Source organism: Ornithorhynchus anatinus, chromosome 18 (genome assembly GCF_004115215.2).
Source record: "Ornithorhynchus anatinus isolate Pmale09 chromosome 18, mOrnAna1.pri.v4, whole genome shotgun sequence".
NCBI classification, from domain to species: Eukaryota; Metazoa; Chordata; class Mammalia; order Monotremata; family Ornithorhynchidae; genus Ornithorhynchus; species Ornithorhynchus anatinus.
The window spans coordinates 2,971,279-2,992,678 of NC_041745.1; the positions used below are offsets into that span (position 1 = coordinate 2,971,279).

Genomic DNA, 21,400 nt, shown 5'->3' on the forward strand with positions numbered 1-21,400 from the left:
GTGCAGAGCACTGTCCTACTCATTCCTTCAGTCCTATTTATTGAGCGCTGACTGTGGGCAGAGCACCGGACTTTTCATTCACTCAGCCCTATATATTGAGCGCCGACTCTGTGCAGAGCACTTGACTGGTCATTCCTTCAGTCGTATTTATTGAGCGTTGACTGTGTGCAGAGCACTGTCCTAAGCGCTTGGAGTGTACAATTCGGCAACGGAGAGAGCCCATCCCTGCCCACAACGGGGTCACGGTCTCAAAGGGGGAGACGGACAAACAAAACAAAAAGTCAGGCATCAGTACCAGCGTGGCTCAGTGGAAAGAGGCCGGGCTTAGGAGTCAGAGGTCATGGGTTCTGATCCCGGCTCCGCCACCCGTCAGCTGTGTGACTTTGGGCAGGTCACTTCTCGGTGCCTCAGTTCCCTCATCCGGAAAGTGGGGATGAAGACCGTGAGCCTCACGTGGGACAGCCCGATTCCCTTATAGCTACCTCGGTGCTTAGAACAGAGCTCGGCACATAGCGAGCGCTTAACAGATACCAACATCATTATTATGATCAAAATAGATAAATGGAATCCTAGATAGATACACATCGTTAATAAAATAGAGTAATAAATAATACCTACAAATAGGCCCAAGCGCTGAGGGGAGGGGAAGAGCGGAGGGAAAGGGAGGGCTCAGTCTGGGAAGGCCTCCCGGAGGAGGTGAGCTCTCAGGAGGGTTTTGAAGAGGGGAAGGGAGTTAGTTTGGCGGAGGTGAGGAGGGAGGGCCTTCCGGGGCAGCGGCAGGACGGAAAATACGGACGCCTTTCACGAATTTGCGGGTCATCCTTGGAAAGGGCAATTCAGCGATAGAGACGATCCCTGCCCACACCGGGTTTCCAGTCTAGAAGGGGAGTCCTCCCCCTTCTGACCTTGGCCTTCCCTGGAGGCCCTCGGCGCTCAGTGAAATCGGTGGTATTTCTTGAGCGCTTATCGTGCGCCAGAACACCTCACTACTTACTCCCTTGGGCTATAATAATAATTACGGTATCGGGTACTCTCCTGCCAAGCACCGTTCTAAGTACCCTTTGCGGGACAGGGACCGTATCCAACTCGATAGAGCGCCCCGCACATAGTAAGCGCTCGATAAATACGATCGAATGAATGAATTTGCTCGTATCCACCCCAGCGTTTAGTACAGGGCCTGGCATTCACTCATTCATTCGTATTTATTGAGCGCTGTGCCAGAAAACCTCCCTAATCCTTGGGCTATAATAATAATTATGGTCGTTGCTAAGCGCTTACTCTCCGCCAAGCACTGTTCTAAGCACTGAACCCTTTGAGACCGGGGCCTGTGTCCAACTCGATTTGCTTGCATCCACCCCAGCGCTCGGTACAAGTGCCCGGCATTCTTTCGTCCAGTCGATCGCATCTGTTGAGCGCTCACTGCGTGCAGAGCGCTGTACTAAGCGCCTGGGGAAGTGCGACCCAGCACCGGTCTCCATCCCCATTTTACCGATGAGGGAACTGAGCCCCAGAGAGGTAAAGAGAGGTAGAGAAGCGGCGTGGCTCAGCGGAAAGAGCCCGGGCTTGGGAGTCGGAGGTCATGGGTTCGAATCCCGGCCCTGCCACTTGTCAGCTGGGTGACTGGGGGCAAGTCACTTCACTTCTCTGGGCCTCAGTTGCCCCGTCTGTCAAATGGGGATTAACTGGGAGCCTCACGTGGGGCAACCTGATGACCCTGTCTCTAACCCGGCGCTTGGAACAGTAGTAAGCGCTTAACCAATACCAACATTAAAGTGACTTGCCCATCGTCACGCAGCGGACAGGCGGCGAAGTGGGGATTAGAACCCGTGACCTTCTGCCTCCCAGGCCTGTCCTCTATCCGCTACGCTGCTTCTACTGCACGAACGGAGGATCTCAAAGCGCGGCTAAGTTCGCAGTTCGGCGCTGTCAGGGGTGTGGGCCGCCTACTCGGAAGCCCGGCGACCAGCCCAGGGGCAGAGCCCTGCGGACACCCCGGCCTCCCCAACCAATCCGTCGTATCCATCCAGCCCTTCGGAGAAGCGGCGTGGCTCGGTGGAAAGAGCACGGGTTTGGGAGTCCGAGGTCACGGGTTCGCATCCCGGCTCGGCCACTTGTCGGCTGGGTGACTGCGGGCGGGTCACTTCGCTTCTCTGGGCCTCAGTGACCTCATCTGGAAAATGGGAGGACCGTGAGCCCCACGGGGGTCGACCTGATTCCCCTGGGTCTACCCCAGCGCTTAGAACGGTGCTCTGCACATAGTAAGCGCTTAACAAATTCTGTGGCCGACCTGTTCATCCCAAGCGCTTAGTACAGCGCTCTGCACATAGTAAGCGCTCAATAAATACTACTGAGTGAATGAACTAAACCAACGGCCTGTACTAAACGTTCAGGGGAGCGGGACACGACGGAGTTAGCAGGCACATTCCCGGCCTACGAGGAGTTTACAGTCTAGAGAGGAGCTGGCACACGGGGAGAAAGACATCCCACATGCTTCCCACGGCGTGGGCATCCGTGGGAAGCACGCACATGCACGCACACGCATGTCCACGCGTGCACACGCGTGTCCACGCGTGCACACCCATGTCCTCTCCCGTGTACTCCTGGTCAAGCCCCCTCCGGCCAACCGCGGGAAGAGGCTGCCCTCTGTCGGCCCTTCGTCGAACCATTCCTTCGCCCATTTTTGAAGCCCTCACCCTGTGCAGGACGCTGTACTAAGCGCTCGGGAGAGTACGAGAGAATAATGTTGGTATTTGTTAAGCGCTTACTATGTGCCGAGCACTGTTCTAAGCGCTGGGGTAGACATAGGGGAATCAGGTTGTCCCACGTGGGGCTCACAGTCTTAATAACCATTTTACAGATGAGGGAACTGAGGCACAGAGAAGTTAAGTGACTCGCCCACAGTCACACAGCCGTCAAGTGGCAGAGCTGGGATTCGAACTCATGAGCCCTGACTCCAAAGCCCATGCTCTTTCCACTGAGCCATGCTGCTTCTCCAAAGAGTAGACGGGGACCTTCCCCGCCCCCAACGGCCTGCCGGCCCGGGCCCTGATAATGACTGTGATATTCTGTTAAGCGCCGCCTCTGCGTCGGGCTCTGTACTAAGCGGCTGGGGTGGATGCAAGGACATCGGGTCGGACGCCGTCGGTCTTCATCCCCATTTTACAGAGGAGGGAACCGAGGCCCAGAGAAGTGAAGGGACTTGCCCAGGGTCACACGATAATAATGATGACGATGGCATTGAATAATAATAATAATGATAATAACGTCGGTATCTGTTAAGCGCTTACTATGTGCCGGCACTGTTCTAAGCGCCGGGGGAGATACAGGGCCCTCAGGTTGGCCCACGTGAGGCTCAAAGTTAATCCCCATTTTACAGATGAGGGAAGTGGGGCCCAGAGAAGTGAAGTGACTCGCCCACAGGCACACAGCTAAGGGGCAGAGCCGGGATTCGAACCCATGACCTCCGACTCCCAAGCCCGGGCTCTTCCCACTGAGCCACGCCGCGCTTACTGTGTGCCGAGCACCGTTCTGAGAGCTGGGGGGCGGGGGGTACTAGGTCATCAGGTTGTCCCCCGTGGGGCTCCCGGTCTCAATCCCCATTTTCCAGAGGAGGGAACCGAGGCCCAGAGAAGTGACTTGCCCGGAGTCACCCGGCTGACAAGGGGCGGGGCCGCCATTCGAACCCACGACCTCCGCCGCCCGAGCTCTCTCCACTGAGCCACGCTGCTCCTCGGAGGACGAGAGGCAGAGCGGGGATTGGAACCCACGGCCCCCTGACTCCCAGGCCCGGGCCGTAGGCCCTCCGCCGCGCGCCGGGGGTTCGGTTTCGGTGGCCCCGGGGGTTGGAAGGGGAGAGGGGGAAGCGGGCGGGTTCTTGCTGATCTTTTCGGGGGAGGAAAGCGGAGGAGGGAGACCCCCGGAGACGTCCTTCCAGGAAGCGTCGGCGTCGTGGCGGTTCTTCCTTCCGGGCCCAGAGAGCGGGGAAGCCTGGGGCTGCGTGGGACGGGGTGACTGGGCCTCTGCTGCGAACCACCTTGTTTCCACGTGGGCGGCTAAGGCTCCCCCGACCTCGGGGATCCCCTCCTCCCCGTGACCTCCAAGGGGGGAGGAAGGAGCGGGCGGCCGGGGGGCGAAGCATCGGGGGGCCCGAGGCCCGGGATGGAGTCGGCGCCTCTCCCTCCTTTCCCGGTGACGGAGGGGGTTCGCTCCCCCTTACGACGCCGTCCCCGGGGATGCTTGAGGGGGACATCCCAGCCGTAATAATAACGTTGGTATCGGTTAAGCGCTCACTACGTGCAGAGCGCTGTTCTAAGCGCCGGGGGAGATCCAGGGTCATCAGGCTGTCCCACGTGAGTCTTCATCCGCGTCTGACAGAAGAGGGAACCGAGGCACCGCGGTCACACAGCTGGCAAGCGGCGGAGCCGGGATTCGAACCCATGACCTCTGACTCCCCAGTCTGGGCTCTTTCCACTGAGCCACGCCGCTTCCAGACTGTGCCCAACCCGATTTTGCTTCTATCCACCCCAGCGTTTAATACGGTGTCTGGCGCATGGTAAGCGCTTAACAAATGCTATGATTATTATTCGGGGAGGGGAGGAAGGAGCTCTTCAACCCACTGCGTCCCCACGGCTCCGCCCCGGAACCCCGCGCCCCTAAACTTGGTTTTGAGCCGAAGAACGGTGTTTGACACGCAGTAAGCGATAGAATAATAATTGTGGCATTTATTAAGCGCTTACTACGCGCCGGGCATCGTACTGAGCACCGGGGGAGATCCGAGCGAACCGGGCGGGACGCAGTCCCCGTCCCGCGTGGGGCTCACGGTCTTAATCCCCATTTTACAGATGAGGGAACTGAGGCACGGAGAAGTGGAGCGACCGGCCCGGGGGATCGCGGGACACGAGCGGCAGAGAAACTCAATCATTCGGTCGCATTTATTGAGCGCTGCATTAAGCGCTTGGGAGAGTGCAGTATAACAGTCGACAAAGAGATTCCTGTGCACAGTGAATCTAGGGGAATTAGAACCCGGATCCTTCTGATTTCCAGGCCCGGGCTCTAGCCACTAGGCCACGCTGCCTCTCGTCATCGGGGAGAGGTCGCCCCGGCGCTGGGCCGGTCCGGGTTTCCCAGGGGAAAGTGATTTATACACCCGGGCAGGTGGGGCCAACCCCAGGCGGGGCTATCGGTCACCCTCGGCCAGCCTCTCGGGCGCTTCGGTGGGAAAAAAGGTTGCCCGGAACCCATAAACCTTCCCGAGACCACCCGGAGGGCCCCGGGGTGCCGGGTGCGAGCCGGGCTCGGGGGCCGGAGGGGAAGACCGAAAGGGCCACCACTCCTTCGCCCCGCATGAACCCGGCCCAGTGCTCTGCGGCCAGTTCTGGAGAGAGCCGGGTTCTAATCCGGCTCTGCCGACGGCCTGCCGGGTGACCTTGGGCCAGCCCCTTCGCTTCTCCGGGACTCGGGTATCCTAAAACGGGGAAGCGGCGTGGCTCGGTGGGAAGAGCCCGGGCTTCGGAGTCAGGGGTCACGGGCTCGCCTCCCGGCTCGGCCGCTTGTCAGCTGGGCGACTGTGGGCGAGTCACTTCGCTTCTCTGGGCCTCAGATACCTCATCTGTAAAATGGGGATTGAAACTGCGAGCCCCACGTGGGACGACCCGATCACCCTGAATATCCCCCGGCGCTTAGAACAGTGCTTTGCACATAGTAAGCGCTGAACAAATACCACCGTTATTATTATAAAAATGGGGATAGGTGCTCTCCCTCCTGCTTGGGCCGCGAGCCCCGTCTGAGACGGGGAGGGTGTCCGGCCCGACCGACCCGTACCTTCGGATATATCTTCATCACCCTATTTATTCTGTTAATGAAATGCACGTCGCCTTCCCTCCTATTTTTCGTAGTATTTGTTGAGCGCCTACCACGTGCCAGGGACTGAACTAAGCGCCGAGGTAGATTACCAGATAGGAGATTGGACTGCGTCCGACCAGGTCGTCCGAGATCCTTGGGGCGGCAGACGCGGGCCCCTCGTCACCTCCGCCCCCCCCCCCGTCAGTCAGTCGGTAGTATTTATTGAGCGCTCACTGTGTGCGCAGCGCCGTTCTAAGAGCTTGGGAGTGTACGATATGACGACAGACCTTCCCTGCCCACACGAGCTTACGGTCTAGAGCCCCCATCACTGATGATGGTAGTGATTATGGTGTTAACCGCTTGCTATGATGTGCCAAGCACTGTTCTAAGCGCTGGGGTAGATACAGGGTAATCAGGTTGTTCCACAGGGGCTCACACTTTTAATCCAGCGCTTAGAACGGCGCCTGGCACATAATAAGTGCTTAAATACTATTATTAGCGGAAAGAGTCTGGGCTTCGGAGTCAGAGGTCATGGGTTCGACTCCCGGCTCTGCCACTCGTCAGCTGGGTGACTGAGGGCGAGTCACTTCACTTCTCTGGGTCTCGGTTACCTCATCTGTCAAATGGGGATTAACTGTGAGCCTCACGTGGGACGACCCGATGACCCTGCATCTCCCCCAGCGCTTAGACCGGTGCTCGGCGCGTAGTAAGCGCTTAACAAATACCAACGTTATTATTATAATCTCCGTTTTACAGATGAGGTAACTGAGGCCCAGAGAAGTTAATAATAATAATGGTGGTATCCGTTAAGCGCTTACTGGGACAACCTGATTCCCCTGTGTCTATCCCAGCGCTTAGAACAGTGCTCGGCACATAGTAAGCGCTTAACAAATACCACATTTATTATTATTATTATTATTATGTGCCGAGCACCGTTCTAAGCGCTGGGGGAGATACAAGGTAATTAAATCGTCCCCCATGGGGCTCATGGACTTAATCTCCATTTTACAGAGGAGGTGACTGAGGCCCAGAGAAGTGAAGCGGCTTGACCCAGGTCACCCAGCAGACCAGGGCCGGAGCCGGGATTAGAACCCGCGACCTCTGACGCCCGAGGCCGGGATCTTGCCACTGAGCCGGGCTGCTTCTCTCAGCACACTGCTCTGAGGATGCCAGGGTGCCAGGGGAGGAAGGGGACCCGAGCTGGGGCGGGTCTGGGGTGCCGGTGCGAACGTCTCTCCCAGTTCCCCGTTCCCAGGGCGGTGACGGCGCCAATCCATCACCGAGGAAGTGGGTTTATGGGGGTGAGCGGAGTTACTTAAAGGGCCGGAGCTCTGGGCCGGGCCTCCTCCTCCAGAGCCGGCCTAGCAGGAGCCCGACCGTCACCGACGCAGGGACAGGTACGGAGAGAGGGGAGGGGGCCCGGCTGGCCGGGAGGGGTTTCATCCAGCTAACGGGCGCTTATCGAACACCGTCGACGTCGTCATCGTCAAAGCAGCAGCCGCGGAGACCCGCCGCGGGGGGATCTTGAGGAGGCGGGGGGGTGCAGAGGGCTGAAAACGTTTGCTAAATCCGGGTGCCACGGTGGGACGCGGAGGGGACGCCGGGGACCCCGTGACCGGCGCCCCATCCCCCCCCGACCACAACTCCCAGCGGCTCAGGCCCCGCCGACCGGGCCGGACCGGAGCCTCGTTCCCCGGGAGACCCCCAAGACGCTCCTAGAGATGAGGGGACGGGGCGGGGAGGAGGGTGCGGGGTCTCTAACGGGGTGGGGGGCTTCCTCCTTCCCCGACCCGCCGGGGATCGACCGACCGACGGTATCTCTCGGGAAGGCTGGCGCCGGGGGGTCCCGGGAGCCAGACATCCCCTCTCTCCCGGCCCAGAGGCGTCTACGGGGTCCCGGGGCACCATGACGGTCTCCTACACGCTCAAGGTGGCCAACGCGCGCTTCGGCGGCTTCTCCAAGCTGCTGTTCCGCTGGCGGGGCAGCATCTACAAACTCCTCTACAAGGAATTCCTGGTGTTCCTCTCCCTCTACGCGCTGCTCAGCGTCACTTACCGGTGAGGACTCCTCCGGCCGTCGTCTCGCGTCGGAGGGGGCGTCGTCCGCGGACCCCCTCCGACCGGCCGCCCCGCTCGTCCCCAGGAAGCTGCTGACCGAAGAACAGAAGCGGTTGTACGCCCAGATCGCTCATTACTGCAACCGCTCCACCGACCTCATCCCCATGTCCTTCGTGCTGGGTAAGGCGCCCGCCCGAATCCGCCTCGCCCTCGTCCCGCGGCTCGGTGGAAAGGGCACGGGGTGGGGAGCCTGAGGACGCGGGTCCTAATCCCGGCTCCGCCACGCGTCTGCCGGGTGACCTTGGCCCGGTCACTTCCCTGGGCCTCAGTTACCTCATCTGTAAAACGGGGATTGCAGTAAGAAGAAGAATGGTATTTGTTGAGCGCTTCCTCTGTGCCAGGCACTCTTCCAAGCGCTGGATTAAAAGCGTGAGCCCCGCGTGGGACAACCCGACTACCCCAGCGCTTAGAACAGCGCTTGGCGCACAGGAAGCGCTTAAATACCCCAATTATCATCATCCTCCACCATTCCTCTCCCCGCTCTCCCAGAGAGTACGTCACTTAGTTACACACGATCCCTGCCTTCAGGCGCTTGCCATGTAGTCTGCAAACCGATTCCGCCGGGAAACTTTAATCACCGTGATCATCGTGCTATTCCGTTCATCCGGTCGCATTTATTGAACGCTTTTTGTGTGCAGAGGCCTGTACTAAACGCTTGGGAAACTACAATATGACAATAGAACAGACACGTTCCCCGCCCAGAAATGAGCGACTAGGTAACTTTCTGCTCTGAATCCAAGCCAGCCCACGTGTCTCAGGGGATCCTTGCCGTCCCCCGACCGGGGTCTTTCAGGACCCCCAAATCTCCCCGCCTCCAGAGCCTTATTGAAGGCCCGTCTCCTCCAAGAGGCCTTCCCTGATTAAGCCCTCTTTTCCCATCCGCATCGCCCTGACTCGCTCCCTTTATTCATCCCCCCTCCCAGCCCGGCAGCGCTATCTCTAATTTATTGATATTAGCGTCGTTCTCCCCCTCCAGTCCGTGAGCTCGTCGAGGGCGGGGAATGTCTGTTTCTTGTTATATTGTTCTCTCCCCCCGTGCGCGCTCAATAAATACGACTAGAGGAACGAGTGACTCTCCCCCCGTCCTGTCACCCGACCCCGGAACGGGTCCCTCCTCCCCGCAGGCTTCTACGTGACGCTGGTGGTGAACCGCTGGTGGGCTCAGTACACCAGCATCCCCCTCCCCGACCAGCTCATGTGCGTGGTGTCCAGCACGGTGCACGGGGCCGACGAGCAGGGCCGTCTGCTGCGCCGCACGCTGCTCCGCTACGCCAACCTGTCGGCCGTGCTCGTGCTGCGATCCGTCAGCACCCGCGTCCTCAAGCGCTTCCCCACCATGGACCACGTCGTCGAGGCGGGTGCGGGGCCCGGGCGGGGAAGGGGAAGGCCGGCGGGGCCCCGGCCGCCGTGGCGGGCGGCGGGAGAGGGAGCCCCGGGGGTCGGAGGCGGGGATCGCGCACCCACCCGCCCGCTCCGCGCCCTCCCCAGGCTTCATGTCCTCGGAGGAGCGGAAGAAGTTCGAGAGTCTCCACTCGGACTTCAACAAGTACTGGATCCCCTGCGTCTGGTTCACCAACCTGGCCGCCCGGGCCCGCAAGGATGGACGGGTCCGCGACGACATCTCTCTCTGCCTGCTCTTGGAAGTGAGGCGGACCCCCGGCCGGTCCTCCCCTTCTCCCCCCGGCTCGGGACGCCCCCCACCCTTCCCTTCCCGGACCTCCCCCCGACCCACAGCCGCGTGGGCACCCCGTCTCCCGCCCCGACCTCGCCTCTTTTGGGAATTCCCACCCACCCGGCGGCCTCCCGCCCCATCCCCCGGCTCGCCCTCCCTCCCGTCTCCTCCGAGACGCCTTCCCTGATCCGGCCCTCTCTTCCCACTCCCTTCCGCATCGCCCCGACTCGCTTCCTTTATTCAACCCCCCTCCCGGCCCCACAGCGCTATTCTCTGATTTATATCAATGTCGTTCCCCCCCTCTAGACCGTAACCCCGTCGGGGGCAGGGAACGTCTGTTTCTTGTTACATCGTTCTCTGGCGTACAGAGCGCGCGGTAAATATTGACACCCCCGCCCCGTGACACCCCCTCCCCTACTTCTCAGGAGCTGAATAAATACCGAGCCAAGTGCAGCATGCTTTTCCACTACGACTGGATCAGCATTCCCCTCGTGTACACTCAGGTAACCTCCTTCGCCCCCTCTCCCGGCGTTCCCGACTCTCCCCCCTCGCCCGGGAGTCCTCCGTCCACCCCGCCGCCCGCCCCTCTCGCCCCGCCCGCCAGGTAGTCACCATCGCCGTCTACTCCTTCTTCGCCTTCTGCGTGATCGGCCGCCAGTTCCTGGAGGCGGAGGAGGGCGCGGACTCCACCGGGTCCGGCGAGCTGGACCTGTACGTGCCCCTGTCCACGCTGCTGCAGTTTTTCTTCTACGCCGGCTGGCTGAAGGTGGGGTCTGCGCGTCCGGGACGGGGGGGCCCGACCCCCGGACACTAACCCTAACCCACCTCCCGACCGGGAGGGCAGCTTGGGGCCGGGGATAGGGTGATGGTCCGGGCCGCGAACCCTCCAAGGGGAAGGGGACAACCCCCTCCTTCACTCCAGCCCCCCAAATCCGGAGCGCCGGCCCTCCCCACTGCCCGCAGGTGGCCGAACAGATCATCAATCCTTTCGGGGAGGACGACGACGACTTCGAAACCAACAAGCTCATTGACCGCAACCTGCAGGTAAGAGGGGGTCCGGTTCCCCGCTCTCGGGCGGGTCCGTCGCCGGCCCCTTCCCCTCGGCCCGGGACGCCGCGGAGCTCCCCGGGCGCCCAGCTGGGTCTTCCGCCCCGGTGTCCTATTCACGTCCTCAGGTGTCCTTCCTGTCGGTGGACGACATGTACCAGAACCTGCCCGCGGCCGAGAAGGACAAGTACTGGGACGAGAGCACGGCCCAGCCGCCCTACACCGTGGCCACGGCCGCGGAGACCCTCCGGCCTTCCTTCCTGGGTTCCACCTTCAACCTGCGGTGAGGAGGGGGCGTGGGGCCGGACCCCGGTCTTGGGGGGGGCAGAGACGCGGGCCGGACGCTCCTTGTGGGCAGGGAAGGGGTCTGCTGTTGTACTGGACTCTCCCGAGCGATCGATACAGTGCCCTGCGCGTGCTAAGAGCTCAATCAGTACGGCTGACCCCGGCCCGGGGAGGTGCGGGCCGGGATCCGGCCCGCGGGGGGACGGGGCGGGAGCCGGGCCCCTCGCCCCCAGCCCCAATCCCCCGCATCCCCCTCCGCCCCGCAGCATGAGCGAGGACCCGGAGCAGAGCCAGCAGGTGGAGGCGGGCTCTCCGGGGCCGGCCCCCCGCCCCACGCCGCTGCTCGGCCGCCTCCTGGGCACCGCCGCCCCCTCCCCGTCCGTCGGCCTCAAGAACCTGGGAAGGGGCGGCCGGGGTCCCCGCACCCCCCGGCTCCTGCGGCCCAGGGCCGAGCCCGGCGGGCTGCCCTCCTCCCCCAACCCCTTCCGCCGCGAAGACCCCGAGGCCGTGGCCCGCATCTCCGAAGAGGACACGGACGGAGACGAGACCCTCGCCCGCCCGGAACCCCGCCCCGTCACCGGGCGGGCCCCGTCCGCCGACAGCCTCATCTTGCTACCCCCCGTCCCGTCGTCGCCTTGAGAGAGCCCCCGGGCCCGGCGGTTCCAATAAATGGGAAAAATGAATCGGTATCGCAAGGTTTCTCGCCTCTCCGGGTGACGGACCTAGGCTGTAAGCCACTCCGGCCTCCGGTAACTGAGACATGCCGTGTAATAATCGCGGTCCTTGCTAAGCGCCTGCCTTGTGTTCTAAACGCTGCGGTAGACACGAGTTAAACAGATCGGGCAGAGCCCGTGGGGAACTCGGCCTTTAGTAGGAGGAAGAATAGGTATTTAATCCCCGTTCACAGATGAGGAAATTGAGGCACAGATAAGGGAAACGACTTGTCCGAGGTCACTGGGGAGAACTAGGATTAGAACCCAAGCCTGGGCTCCTTCCACAGATTAGAGCGCGGCGCTTCTCTATCAGGGTTTTCAACCTTTTGCCCCTTTACTGCTGAAATCAGCTTCCTCATTGAGTTCCCTCCCTACCGCATTCCCACCGGCCCACAGTTCACTGGCTGGATCATCTCAAAATCACCCCTTCTTCAAAGAATTATTATTAAAGACCTCCAGCCCGGCCAACGGAAACTCACGAGGGCTTTAAATCCGACGATTCCTGTCCCGCCCCGCCGGATCTCTACTTTCCACCCCGTCTGCACACACTCGACTCTTCCAACGCCAAGCTACGCACCGTGCCCTGATCTCACCCACCGTGCTGCCGACCCCCTGCCCAGGTCAGGTCCTCCCTCAGGCCTACAAGTCCTTCCCCACTCCGTATCTGGGAGCATCGCTCTCCCCCCCGCCTTCAAAACCCTTCTAATGACATCCAAGAGACCTCCCCCACTTGCATGCGTACCTTTCGAAGTATTTGATATCACCCCCGCCCCCTAACGAAGCTGTCACTTATATTCAAAGCGTCCCCCCCAACTAGACCTCCGAGCTCGAGGGCAGCGAACTGGCTGTACTATACTCTCCCAAGCCCTTACTCTGCTGCTTGGCACACGGGAAGCGCTCAGTAAATACCGATTAAAGTCCAATCGACCGCGTGCAGAATCTGTTATTGGAGCATGGGAAGAACTCAGCACACACTATCTCTCGCCCTGGAGTCCTTCCCCTTTGCCTCACAGCAAATACCCCCCAATCAATCACTGGTATTTATTCAGCGCTATGTGCTGAGCACCTGGGAGAGTAGGGCAGTTAGCAGATGCTTTCTCCGCCCACCTGGAAGTGCTCGGGACAAACATCCCCTGCCCACACACTCCCACGCCATAAAACTCGATTCCTTCACCCACAAATAATTACGGTGTTAGGTGCTATGTGCCAAGCACCCTTCTAAGCCTTGAGGTAGATACAAGGTAATTAGGTTGTCCCACGGGGCGCTCCCACTGTTAATCCCCATTTTACCGATGAGGTTAAGAGGGGTACGGAGAGGCGGCTCGCCCAAGGTCACACAGCAGACAAGCGGAGGAGCCGGAATTAGAACCCACATCCTCCGACTCCCAGGCCCGGGCTCTTCCCGCTAAGCCGCTGCCCCTCCACTTTCAAAGAGCAATGGGGAGGACCCAGAGTCCTGACAGCATCCTGTGCACACGGTACTAGCAGCAATACCCTACTTAAAACTCACCTCCTCCGAGAGGTCTTCCCAGACTGAGCTCCTCTTCTCCCTCTGCCACCCCCCCTTTACCTCTCCACAGCTAAACCCTCTTTTTCCCCCTTTCCCTCTGCTCCTCCACCTCTCCCTTCCCATCCCCACGGCACTGTACTCGTCCGCTCGACTGTATATATTTTCATCACCCTATTTTGTTAATGGATTGTACATCGCCTCGATTCTATTTAGTCGCCACTGTTTCTACGGAGATGTTCTTCCCCTCGACTCTATTTGCCTTGCCATCGTTCTCGTCCGTCCGTCTCCCCCGATCAGACCGTAAGGCCGTCAGGGACCGTCTCTATCTGTTGCCGACTTGTTCATCCCAAGCGCTTAGTACAGTGCTCTGCACATAGTAGGCGCTCAATAAATACTCTTGAATGAATGAACAATAGCATTCAAGCGCCTGTGTGCACAGCACACTGTGCTAAATGGTGAGAAACACCACACGGGTGGAAGTGAGGTGTGCGGTCCCTGGTCTTCTAGGGTCTCACGGTGTCATCTGCAGGTGAGACACCAAACAAGAGCCTAAGGCTTATGATCACGATGAGGGGTAGGGCCTTTTGGACTGGAGATCCTCTTTCCTGCCTCGATTTTCACTCGTAGAGCATGGATTCCACGCCACCCTGCCTTGCCCCTGGGTGCCGCGTGGCTTCTGCGGGGAGACCGGGCCTCTTCCGAGACCCCCTCTCTGCTTCTGAGCTACCCGTTCAGCGGCCTCCCTGCCCCCCGACCGGGTCTTCCCGCGGGCTCGTGCTCTACCCGGCCCACTGGAGGCCCGGCCCTTCCGCTAGGAGCTCCTCTTGCATTATCGCGATGACGCTCACCTGGCTACGGGAAGACCAGTGGGCCACTTAATGCAACCGGCCCAGGGGAAGAGGGGCGGGACCTGGAGATCCGGACTGGGAATCTCATCCCAAGGTTCCACCTTGGACCGCCCGCCCGGTTGGGTGTGTCACAATCTCTCTGGCCCCGGGGCAATCGATCAGTGGTATTTTATCGAGCACTTAGCATGTGCAGAGTACTGTACAATGTAAGTACAACGCAAGACCTGTTCCCCGCCCAGAATAAGGTCACAATCTAGAATTCAGGGTTCTCATCTGTAAAACGGGGCATTTGATACCCATTTTCCTTTTGAAATTGAGTCCCGTGGGGCAGGCCGGGGACCTGATTATCCTATGTTGGCCACGGCGCTCGGTGCAAGATGCTTAAATGTAACAAGGGGGGGAGGAGTCAGGAACCTAAAAATCCCCCCTCCTTCCGAGGATAAAGGTACAGGTATGAAGACGCAAGGTAGAATCCAGGAATTTATTTCCTCGGGAGGAGGGGGGGCGGGGCTGTCTATTTGCCTTTCCGGGCTTTGATCTTCCTCAAGTAGAACTCCAGCTCCTTGCCCTCCAGGACGTAGCCGTCCGCTCTGCCACACTGGCCGGGCCTCGAGGCGATGCACGCTGAAACAAGGTGAAGGGAGCTTGGTAAATCACCAGTGCCGGAGGGTGGGTGGGGGAGCCTCGCCCGGCGTGATCAACCCCCACCCTAGGAGTTTTCAGATTACCCGTTGTCATCGCTCAACATCAGCAGCAGAACTGTACAAAAGGTCTCATCACTTGGAAACTCCCAGGAAGCAAGGCAACTTCCAAGATCCCCCCAACACCAACCCCCCCCGCGTTGCCCAAAGGGGGGCTGGGGAGGGGGAGAGTCTCTCACCCAGCAGCTTGCCCTGTTGGAACTGCTCTTCCAGAATGCTGCTGATCTTGGCGTTCTTCTTGCGCTCGTCGTATTTCTTCTGGATTTTCTTCGACCGCTTCTTGTTGAGAATCTCCTCCTCCTCGGGAGTCTGGGGGGGAGGCCGGGAGGCCGGTCGGCAGGGTCGGAGCTCCCCCGGGACGCGGTCCCACCCGCCACGGGTCGGACTCCCCCCACCGAGCCTTCTTCAGATTCTAAGGGTGTCATCGCCGTCCCTTCAGTAGCAGAACTGGTCAGTATCATCACGTGAAGGCTCGGGAGAGCAGCCCCGTCGCCACCCCGCCGCCCGCCCCCTCCCCCGGTGCCCCAAGCCCTCACCCACCAGCTTGGCGCCCTTCTTGCGGCCCAGGGGCAGGGCATAGTGCGATTCGTACCACTGCCGGTACGGGGTACTGTCGATGAGCACGATGCAGTTCTTCACCAGGGTCTTGGTCCGGACCAGCTCGTTGTTGGACGCATTATAGACCACGTCGATGATCCTGGTTTTGCGAGTGCAGCCTGGAGGGGGAGGAGAGACACCCGGCGGCGGCGTGAGACTCCCCCAAACCAACCCAGGGTCTCATCTTGCACCCCAGAAACCCCGGTCCGGTCCGGGCCGCAGAAATCCCCATTTAAGGACGATCGGGGGTCCCGTGAGGAGGGTGGAAAAGGACTTCCAGTTGGAGTCACAAACTCACCACTTGCCTGCCGGGTGACCCTGGGCAAGTCATTTCACTTCCTCTGTGCCTCATTTAGCTCCTCTTTAAAAGCGCTGGGGAGGATACAGGGTAATCAGGTTATCCCACTTGGGGCTCACTCTTTTAATCCCCATTTTACAGATGAGGTAACAGAGGCAAGAGATGTCAAGTGACTTACCTGAGGTCACAAAGCAGACAACCGGCGGAGCCGGGATCAGAACCCACGTCCCGACTCCCAAGCCCGTACCCCGCCACTCGGCGCCTGGGCCGTCCTCCTCCCTCCAACCCCAGAGCCCTCGTGTACATCTTTCATTATAAACCATTTATTCATATTAAAGTCCCTCGCCCCTTCTAGAGTCTGTAGCCTCACGGTCTGCTCATTGTGTCGTCCTCTTGCCCGAGCGCTTGGAAGAGTGTTCTGCACGTAGTAAGCACTCGAGATAAAGCGCCGAGCGACCAAAGGTTTTGACGTCTAAAAACCCAAGTGGGATAAGAGTCGCGTCGGGCAGTTGCGAGGGACGGAGGGGATGGCGCCAAGGACGGGTCTTTGGGGAAGGTGCGTCTCCCTCCCGGCAGTGCATTCAGGGTAACTATGACAGTGCCGTCACAGGGAGCTTCGTGAAGACCAACCGGTCCCCAAGCTTTCCTACGGCCAAAGTTGTCATCACGCACACTGCCGGAGGAGCCCCCTCCCCGGCTCACCCTGGAGACGCCCCGTTACCGTTCATCGATTCTTTATTGGCACTTTAAATGGGGATTACTACTACTGCTAGCAATAATAATATCTGTTAAGCGCTTACTATGTGCCAAGCACTGTTCTAAACACTGGAGTAGATACAGGGTAATCGGGTTGTCCCATGGGGACTCACAGTCTTAAGGGTACCCGTAGGCACTTACTACGCTCCAAGCACTGTTCTAAAGGCCGAGAAACATACACGGCCATAGAGATGGGCCGTTCAGATTGTGCGTCCGTTTTTGGGCAGGGATGGTCTATCTGTTGCCGAATTGCCCCTTCCAAGCGCTTACTACAGTGCTCTGCACACAGTAAGCGCTCAAAGAAATACCACTGAATGAATAATAAGGGTGGTATTTGTTCAGCGCTATGTGCAAAGCACCGTTCTAAGCGCTGGGGTCGATACAAGGTCATCAGGTGGTCCCACGTGGGGCTCAGCCTTCATCCCCATTTTACAGACGAGGTCCCCATTTTCCAGCTGAGGAAACTGAGGCCCAAAGGGAAGCCACTCGCCCCAGGTCACCCAGCGGGCACGGGGCAGAGCCAGGATGGGATGGGCGCTCCCTGCGCCATGCTCTGCGCATGGTCGGCCGATGCCCGGCCTCCCCACTTACACTCGGAGCCCCACGAGAAGTTGCCCACGTCCAACCTGAGGGCCCTGTACTTCTTGTTGCCTCCGCGGACTCGCACCGTGTGAATGCGGCGGGGGCCGATCTGGAAGAGAGAGAAAGGGGTCAGGGGGCATCAGCGGGCCCCTGCCCGCCCGGGGTGGCACCGTCAGCGGGACTCTGACCAGGCCCTGGCATCGATGGGCGACCCCGGGGGGGGGCCAGCACAGCCACCGGCCTCGGGGGGGGACCTTTCATCAGCGCTTATAACGGTGCTTTGCACATAATAAGCGCTTAACAAATGCCATCATTAGTATTACTATTAGGTGCTTCAGCGCTCAGAACAGTGCTTTGCACACAGTATGCACTTAACTAATGCCATTATTAGTATTATTATTAGGTGCTTCAGCGCTCAGAACAGTGCTTTGCACACAGTAAGCACTTAAACGCCATCATTATCATTATAATCAGGAGTTTCGGCGCTCAGAACAGTGCTTTGCACACAGTAAGCGCTTAAACGCCATCATTATTACTATAATCAGGAGCTTCAGCGCTCAGAACAGTGCTTTGCACACAGGAAGCGCTTAAATGCCATCCTTATTACTATAATCAGGCTTCAGAGCTCAGAACAGTGCTTTGCACACAGTGAGCGCTTAAACGCCATCATTATTATTATAATCAGGAGCTTCAGCGCTCACAACAGTGCTTTGCACATAGTAAGCGCTTTACACTTGCCATCATTATAATCAGGAGGTTCAGCGCTCAGAACAGTGCTTTGCACACAGTAAGCGCTTCACAAACGCCATCGTTATTATAATCAGGAGCTTCAGCGCTCAGAACAATGCTTTGCACAGAGTAAGCGCTTACCAAATACCTTCCTTATTATAATCAGGAGCTTCAGCGCTCAGAACAGTGCTTTGCACTCAGTAAGCGCTTACTACATGCCATCCTTATAATCAGGAGGTTCAGCGCTCAGAACAGTGCTTTGCACTCAGTAAGCGCTTACTACATGCCATCCTTATTATAATCAGGAGGTTCAGCGCTCAGAACAGTGCTTTGCACTCAGTAAGCGCTTACTACATGCCATCCTTATTATAATCAGGAGGTTCAGCGCTCAGAACAGTGCTTTGCACACAGTAGGCGCTTACCACATACCGCTTACAACTCCTCACTCTAGGCTTCAAGGCTCTCCATCACCTTGCCCCTTCCTCCCTCTCCTCCCTTCTCTCTTTCTACCGCCCACCCCGCACGCTCCGCTCCTCCGCCGCCCACCTCCTCGCCGTCCCTCGGTCTCGCCTATCCCGCCGTCGACCCCCGGGTCACGTCCTCCCGCGGTCCCGGAACGCCCTCCCTCCTCACCTCCGCCAAACCGATTCTCTTTCCCTCTTCAAAACCTTACTTAAAAATCACCTCCTCCAAGAGGCCTTCCCAGACTGAGCTCCTCTTCCCCCTCTACTCCCTCTGCCACCCCCCCTTTACCTCTCCGCAGCTAAAGCCTCATTTTCCCCTTTTCCCTCCGCTCCTCCACCTCTCCCTTCCCATCCCCACAGCACCGTACCCGTCCGCTCGACTGTATATATTTTCGTTACCCTATTTATTTTGTTAATGAATTGTACATCGCCTCGATTCTATTTAGTTGCCCTTGTTTTTACGAGATGTTCTTCCCCTCTACTCTATTTATTGCCATTGTTCTCGTCTGTCCGTCTCCCCCGATCAGACCGTAAGCCCGTCAAACGGCAAGGACCGTCTCTATCTGTTGCCGACTTGTTCATCCCAAGCGCTTAGTACAGTGCTCTGCACATAGTAAGCGCTCAATAAATACTATTGAATGAATGACCACATGCCATCCTTATAATCAGGAGCTTCGGCGCTTACCACATGCCATCCTTATTATAAAAAGGGGCTTCAGCGCTTAGAACAGTGCTTTGCACACAGTAAGCGCTTACCAAATACCATCCCTTTAATAATCGGGAGGTTCAGCGCTCAGAACAGTGCTTTGCACACAGTAAGCGCTTACTACATGCCATCCTTATTATAATCAGGAGGTTCAGCGCTCATCAGTAAGCGCTTACTACATGCCATCCTTATAATCAGGAGGTTCAGCGCTCAGAACAGTGCTTTGCACACAGTAGGCGCTTACCACATGCCATCCTTATAATCAGGGGCTTCGGCGCTTAGAACAGTGCTTTGCACACAGTAGGCGCTTACCACATGCCATCCTTATAATCAGGGGCTTCGGCGCTTAGAACAGTGCTTTGCACACAGTAGGCGCTTACCACATGCCATCCTTATTATAATCAGGCGGTTCAGCGCTCAGAACAGTGCTTTGCACTCAGTAAGCGCTTACTACATGCCATCCTTATTATAATCAGGAGCTTCGGCGCTTAGAACAGTGCTTTGCACACAGTAGGTGCTTACCACATGCCATCCTTATTATAATCAGGAGGTTCAGCGCTCAGAACAGTGCTTTGCACTCAGTAAGCGCTTACTACATGCCATCCTTATTATAATCAGGAGCTTCGGCGCTTAGAACAGTGCTTTGCACACAGTAGGCGCTTACCACATGCCATCCCTATTATAATCAGGAGGTTCAGCGCTCAGAACAGTGCTTTGCACCCAGTAAGCGCTTACTACATGCCATCCTTATTATAATCCGGAGGTTCAGCGCTTAGAAGAGTGCTTTGCACGCAGTAAGCGCTTAACGCATGCCATCGCCATTCTCATCAGTGGTTCCCCCCCCCCCCGGGCTGTGCTGGACGCCCCCCTCCCGTGCCCGGGGGGGTCCCACCTTGGTGTTGGCGGGGGGTCGCCCCAATTCGTACTTCCTCTTCTTGTGGTAGGGCTTCCTCTTGCCCCCGGTCTTGCGGCGCTTGTGCCAGTTATCCCGGGAGATGCCTGCGGGGTGGGCGAAGGGGGAGAGGGTCAGGGGGTCGAAGGGGAGCAGGGGGTCGGGGGTCGAAGGCGGAGTGGGGGGGGCTCAGCTCTCCAAGGTCTGCATCCCCACTGCACCATCGGGTTTCGCAGCATGAACCGAAGGGTCATCATGGCCCCCGACCCCATCGCATGGGCTCTCCGGCGACGCGGGGGCTCCGCGAGGCCTCCCCGCCCGCCGCCCGCCGCGGATGGCGACGGATGGCGACGGATGGCGACGGATGGCGAGGGATGGCGACGGATGGCGACGGCCCCGACTTACCCATGGCTCGGCGCTGGGCCCCAAAGAGGGAGCGCAAGGGCTCACGGGAACGTTTGTAAGAGGCGGCGGTCACGTGGTGGCGGAATCGTACGTCACTTCCGGAGAGGAAGGGCTCCGCCCCCCCGGGGCCTCCAGGCACAAAATGGCGGCTTGGCCTGTCAATCAATCAGATTGCTGGAGCCTTTTCTGGGCGCAGAGCACTGTGCTAAGCCCTAGGAATGGCCAATGGGGCAATAAAAGGAGCCCATCCCTGCCCCATGACGGGCTCACGGTCCAAAGGAAGCAGCAGCCTAATAGCTCAGTGGAAAGAGCCCTGAATTCCCCCAGCATTTAGAACACTGCTTTGCACATAGTAAACACTTAACAAATACCATTATTATTACTGAGCGGATCGTGCTTCTACAACGCTCAGGACACGTCAGCCCCCTCCTCCAAAAACTCCAGTCGTCGCCCATCCACCTCTGTAGCAAACAAAAGCTCCTCCCCCGCGGCTTTCAAGCCCTCCATCACCTCGCCCCCTCCTACCTCGCTTCTCTCCTAAAATCCGGCCCGGACACTTCGGTCCTCTGGTGCCAACCTCCTCACCGTGCCCGCGTCCCGCCTCTGGGCTGGACCACCCTCCCCTCCTCAAATCTGCCAGATTCTCCCCCCCTTCAGAGCCTAATCGAAGGCACACCTCCTCCAAGAGGTCTTCCCTTCCAAGCCCCACTTTCCCACCTCTCCCGCTCCCTTCTGCGTCGTCCTCACGTCCTCCCTTTGCTCTTCCCCACGTATCTGTCCCTTTATTTATTTCTACTGATGTCCGTCTCCCCGGCTAGACTCGCTGTGGCCAGGGAACGTGTCGGTGTTGTCCTGTACTCTCCCAAGTGCTTTGCACACAGGAAGCGCTCAATAAATACGACCGAATTCAGCCCAAACCAGTAGCCAACGGCTTGGCTGTTCAACCCCTGCCAGATTTTCCAATAGGTGAAGGGGGGATTTTTCTGCATTTGCTAAAAAATACTAAACTCAATGAACACAGCTCAATGTCTCCGTCTTAAAAGAAACCTTTCCTCCCCGCAGCCTTCTCCGATTCACTTGAATTCCCAGGTCTTTCGGTCACCGTCCCTGAGGCAGCAAATGCGTCTATCCCGGTTTTCTAAATCTCCCAGCCATCCGGTCGATTGGAGCCTATTTCAGGGGCTCGAGAAATAGCGGCAAGGCGGGCACGTGGTATCTTAACGATTGCCGCCTCGG

The 21,400-nt window shown here is 58.7% G+C and overlaps 2 protein-coding genes and 3 non-coding genes across 5 annotated transcripts; 1 reads left to right on the forward strand and 4 right to left on the reverse strand.

The window, feature by feature from the left end:
- The first annotated feature begins 7,747 nt into the window (after positions 1 to 7,747).
- On the forward strand, positions 7,748 to 11,602 carry BEST4 (bestrophin 4). The gene is made up of 9 exons (XM_029046753.1): positions 7,748 to 7,899; positions 7,985 to 8,079; positions 9,084 to 9,317; positions 9,448 to 9,602; positions 10,057 to 10,134; positions 10,236 to 10,397; positions 10,595 to 10,675; positions 10,807 to 10,961; positions 11,230 to 11,602. The coding sequence occupies exons 1-9, from the start codon at positions 7,748 to 7,750 to the stop codon at positions 11,600 to 11,602; spliced, it is 1,485 nt and encodes a 494-aa protein (XP_028902586.1).
- A 2,898-nt stretch (positions 11,603 to 14,500) lies between these two features.
- RPS8 (ribosomal protein S8) lies at positions 14,501 to 20,265 on the reverse strand. Its single transcript, XM_029046744.2, has 6 exons — positions 20,165 to 20,265; positions 19,760 to 19,866; positions 16,978 to 17,077; positions 15,276 to 15,451; positions 14,915 to 15,044; positions 14,501 to 14,658 (listed from the first exon to the last, which is right to left on the reverse strand). The coding sequence occupies exons 1-6, from the start codon at positions 20,166 to 20,168 to the stop codon at positions 14,549 to 14,551; spliced, it is 627 nt and encodes a 208-aa protein (XP_028902577.1). The 5' UTR covers positions 20,169 to 20,265; the 3' UTR covers positions 14,501 to 14,548.
- On the reverse strand, positions 15,136 to 15,205 carry LOC114805548. The gene has a single exon (XR_003753520.1). It is a non-coding gene; the product is annotated as a small nucleolar RNA SNORD38 (small nucleolar RNA).
- Positions 16,183 to 16,323, reverse strand: MIR1341 (microRNA mir-1341). Its single transcript, NR_034665.1, has one exon. It is a non-coding gene; the product is annotated as a microRNA mir-1341 (primary transcript).
- On the reverse strand, positions 19,942 to 20,022 carry LOC114805537. Its single transcript, XR_003753509.1, has one exon. It is a non-coding gene; the product is annotated as a small nucleolar RNA SNORD55/SNORD39 (small nucleolar RNA).
- Positions 20,266 to 21,400: the final 1,135 nt, after the last annotated feature.

Bases quoted from the DNA above. Each gene is read 5' to 3' on its own strand.
- BEST4 (XM_029046753.1), top strand. From the start codon at position 7,748: ATGACGGTCTCCTACACGCTCAAGGTGGCCAACGCGCGCTTCGGCGGC. The intron at 8,080-9,083 runs GTAAGGCGCCCG...TCCTCCCCGCAG, and splicing joins CCCCATGTCCTTCGTGCTGG to GCTTCTACGTGACGCTGGTG. The intron at 10,398-10,594 runs GTGGGGTCTGCG...CACTGCCCGCAG, and splicing joins TCTACGCCGGCTGGCTGAAG to GTGGCCGAACAGATCATCAA.
- RPS8 (XM_029046744.2), bottom strand. The intron at 15,045-15,275 runs GTGGGTGAGGGC...CCTCCCCCCCAG, and splicing joins GCAAGAAGGGCGCCAAGCTG to ACTCCCGAGGAGGAGGAGAT. The intron at 14,659-14,914 runs GTGAGAGACTCT...ACCTTGTTTCAG, and splicing joins CCAACAGGGCAAGCTGCTGG to CGTGCATCGCCTCGAGGCCC.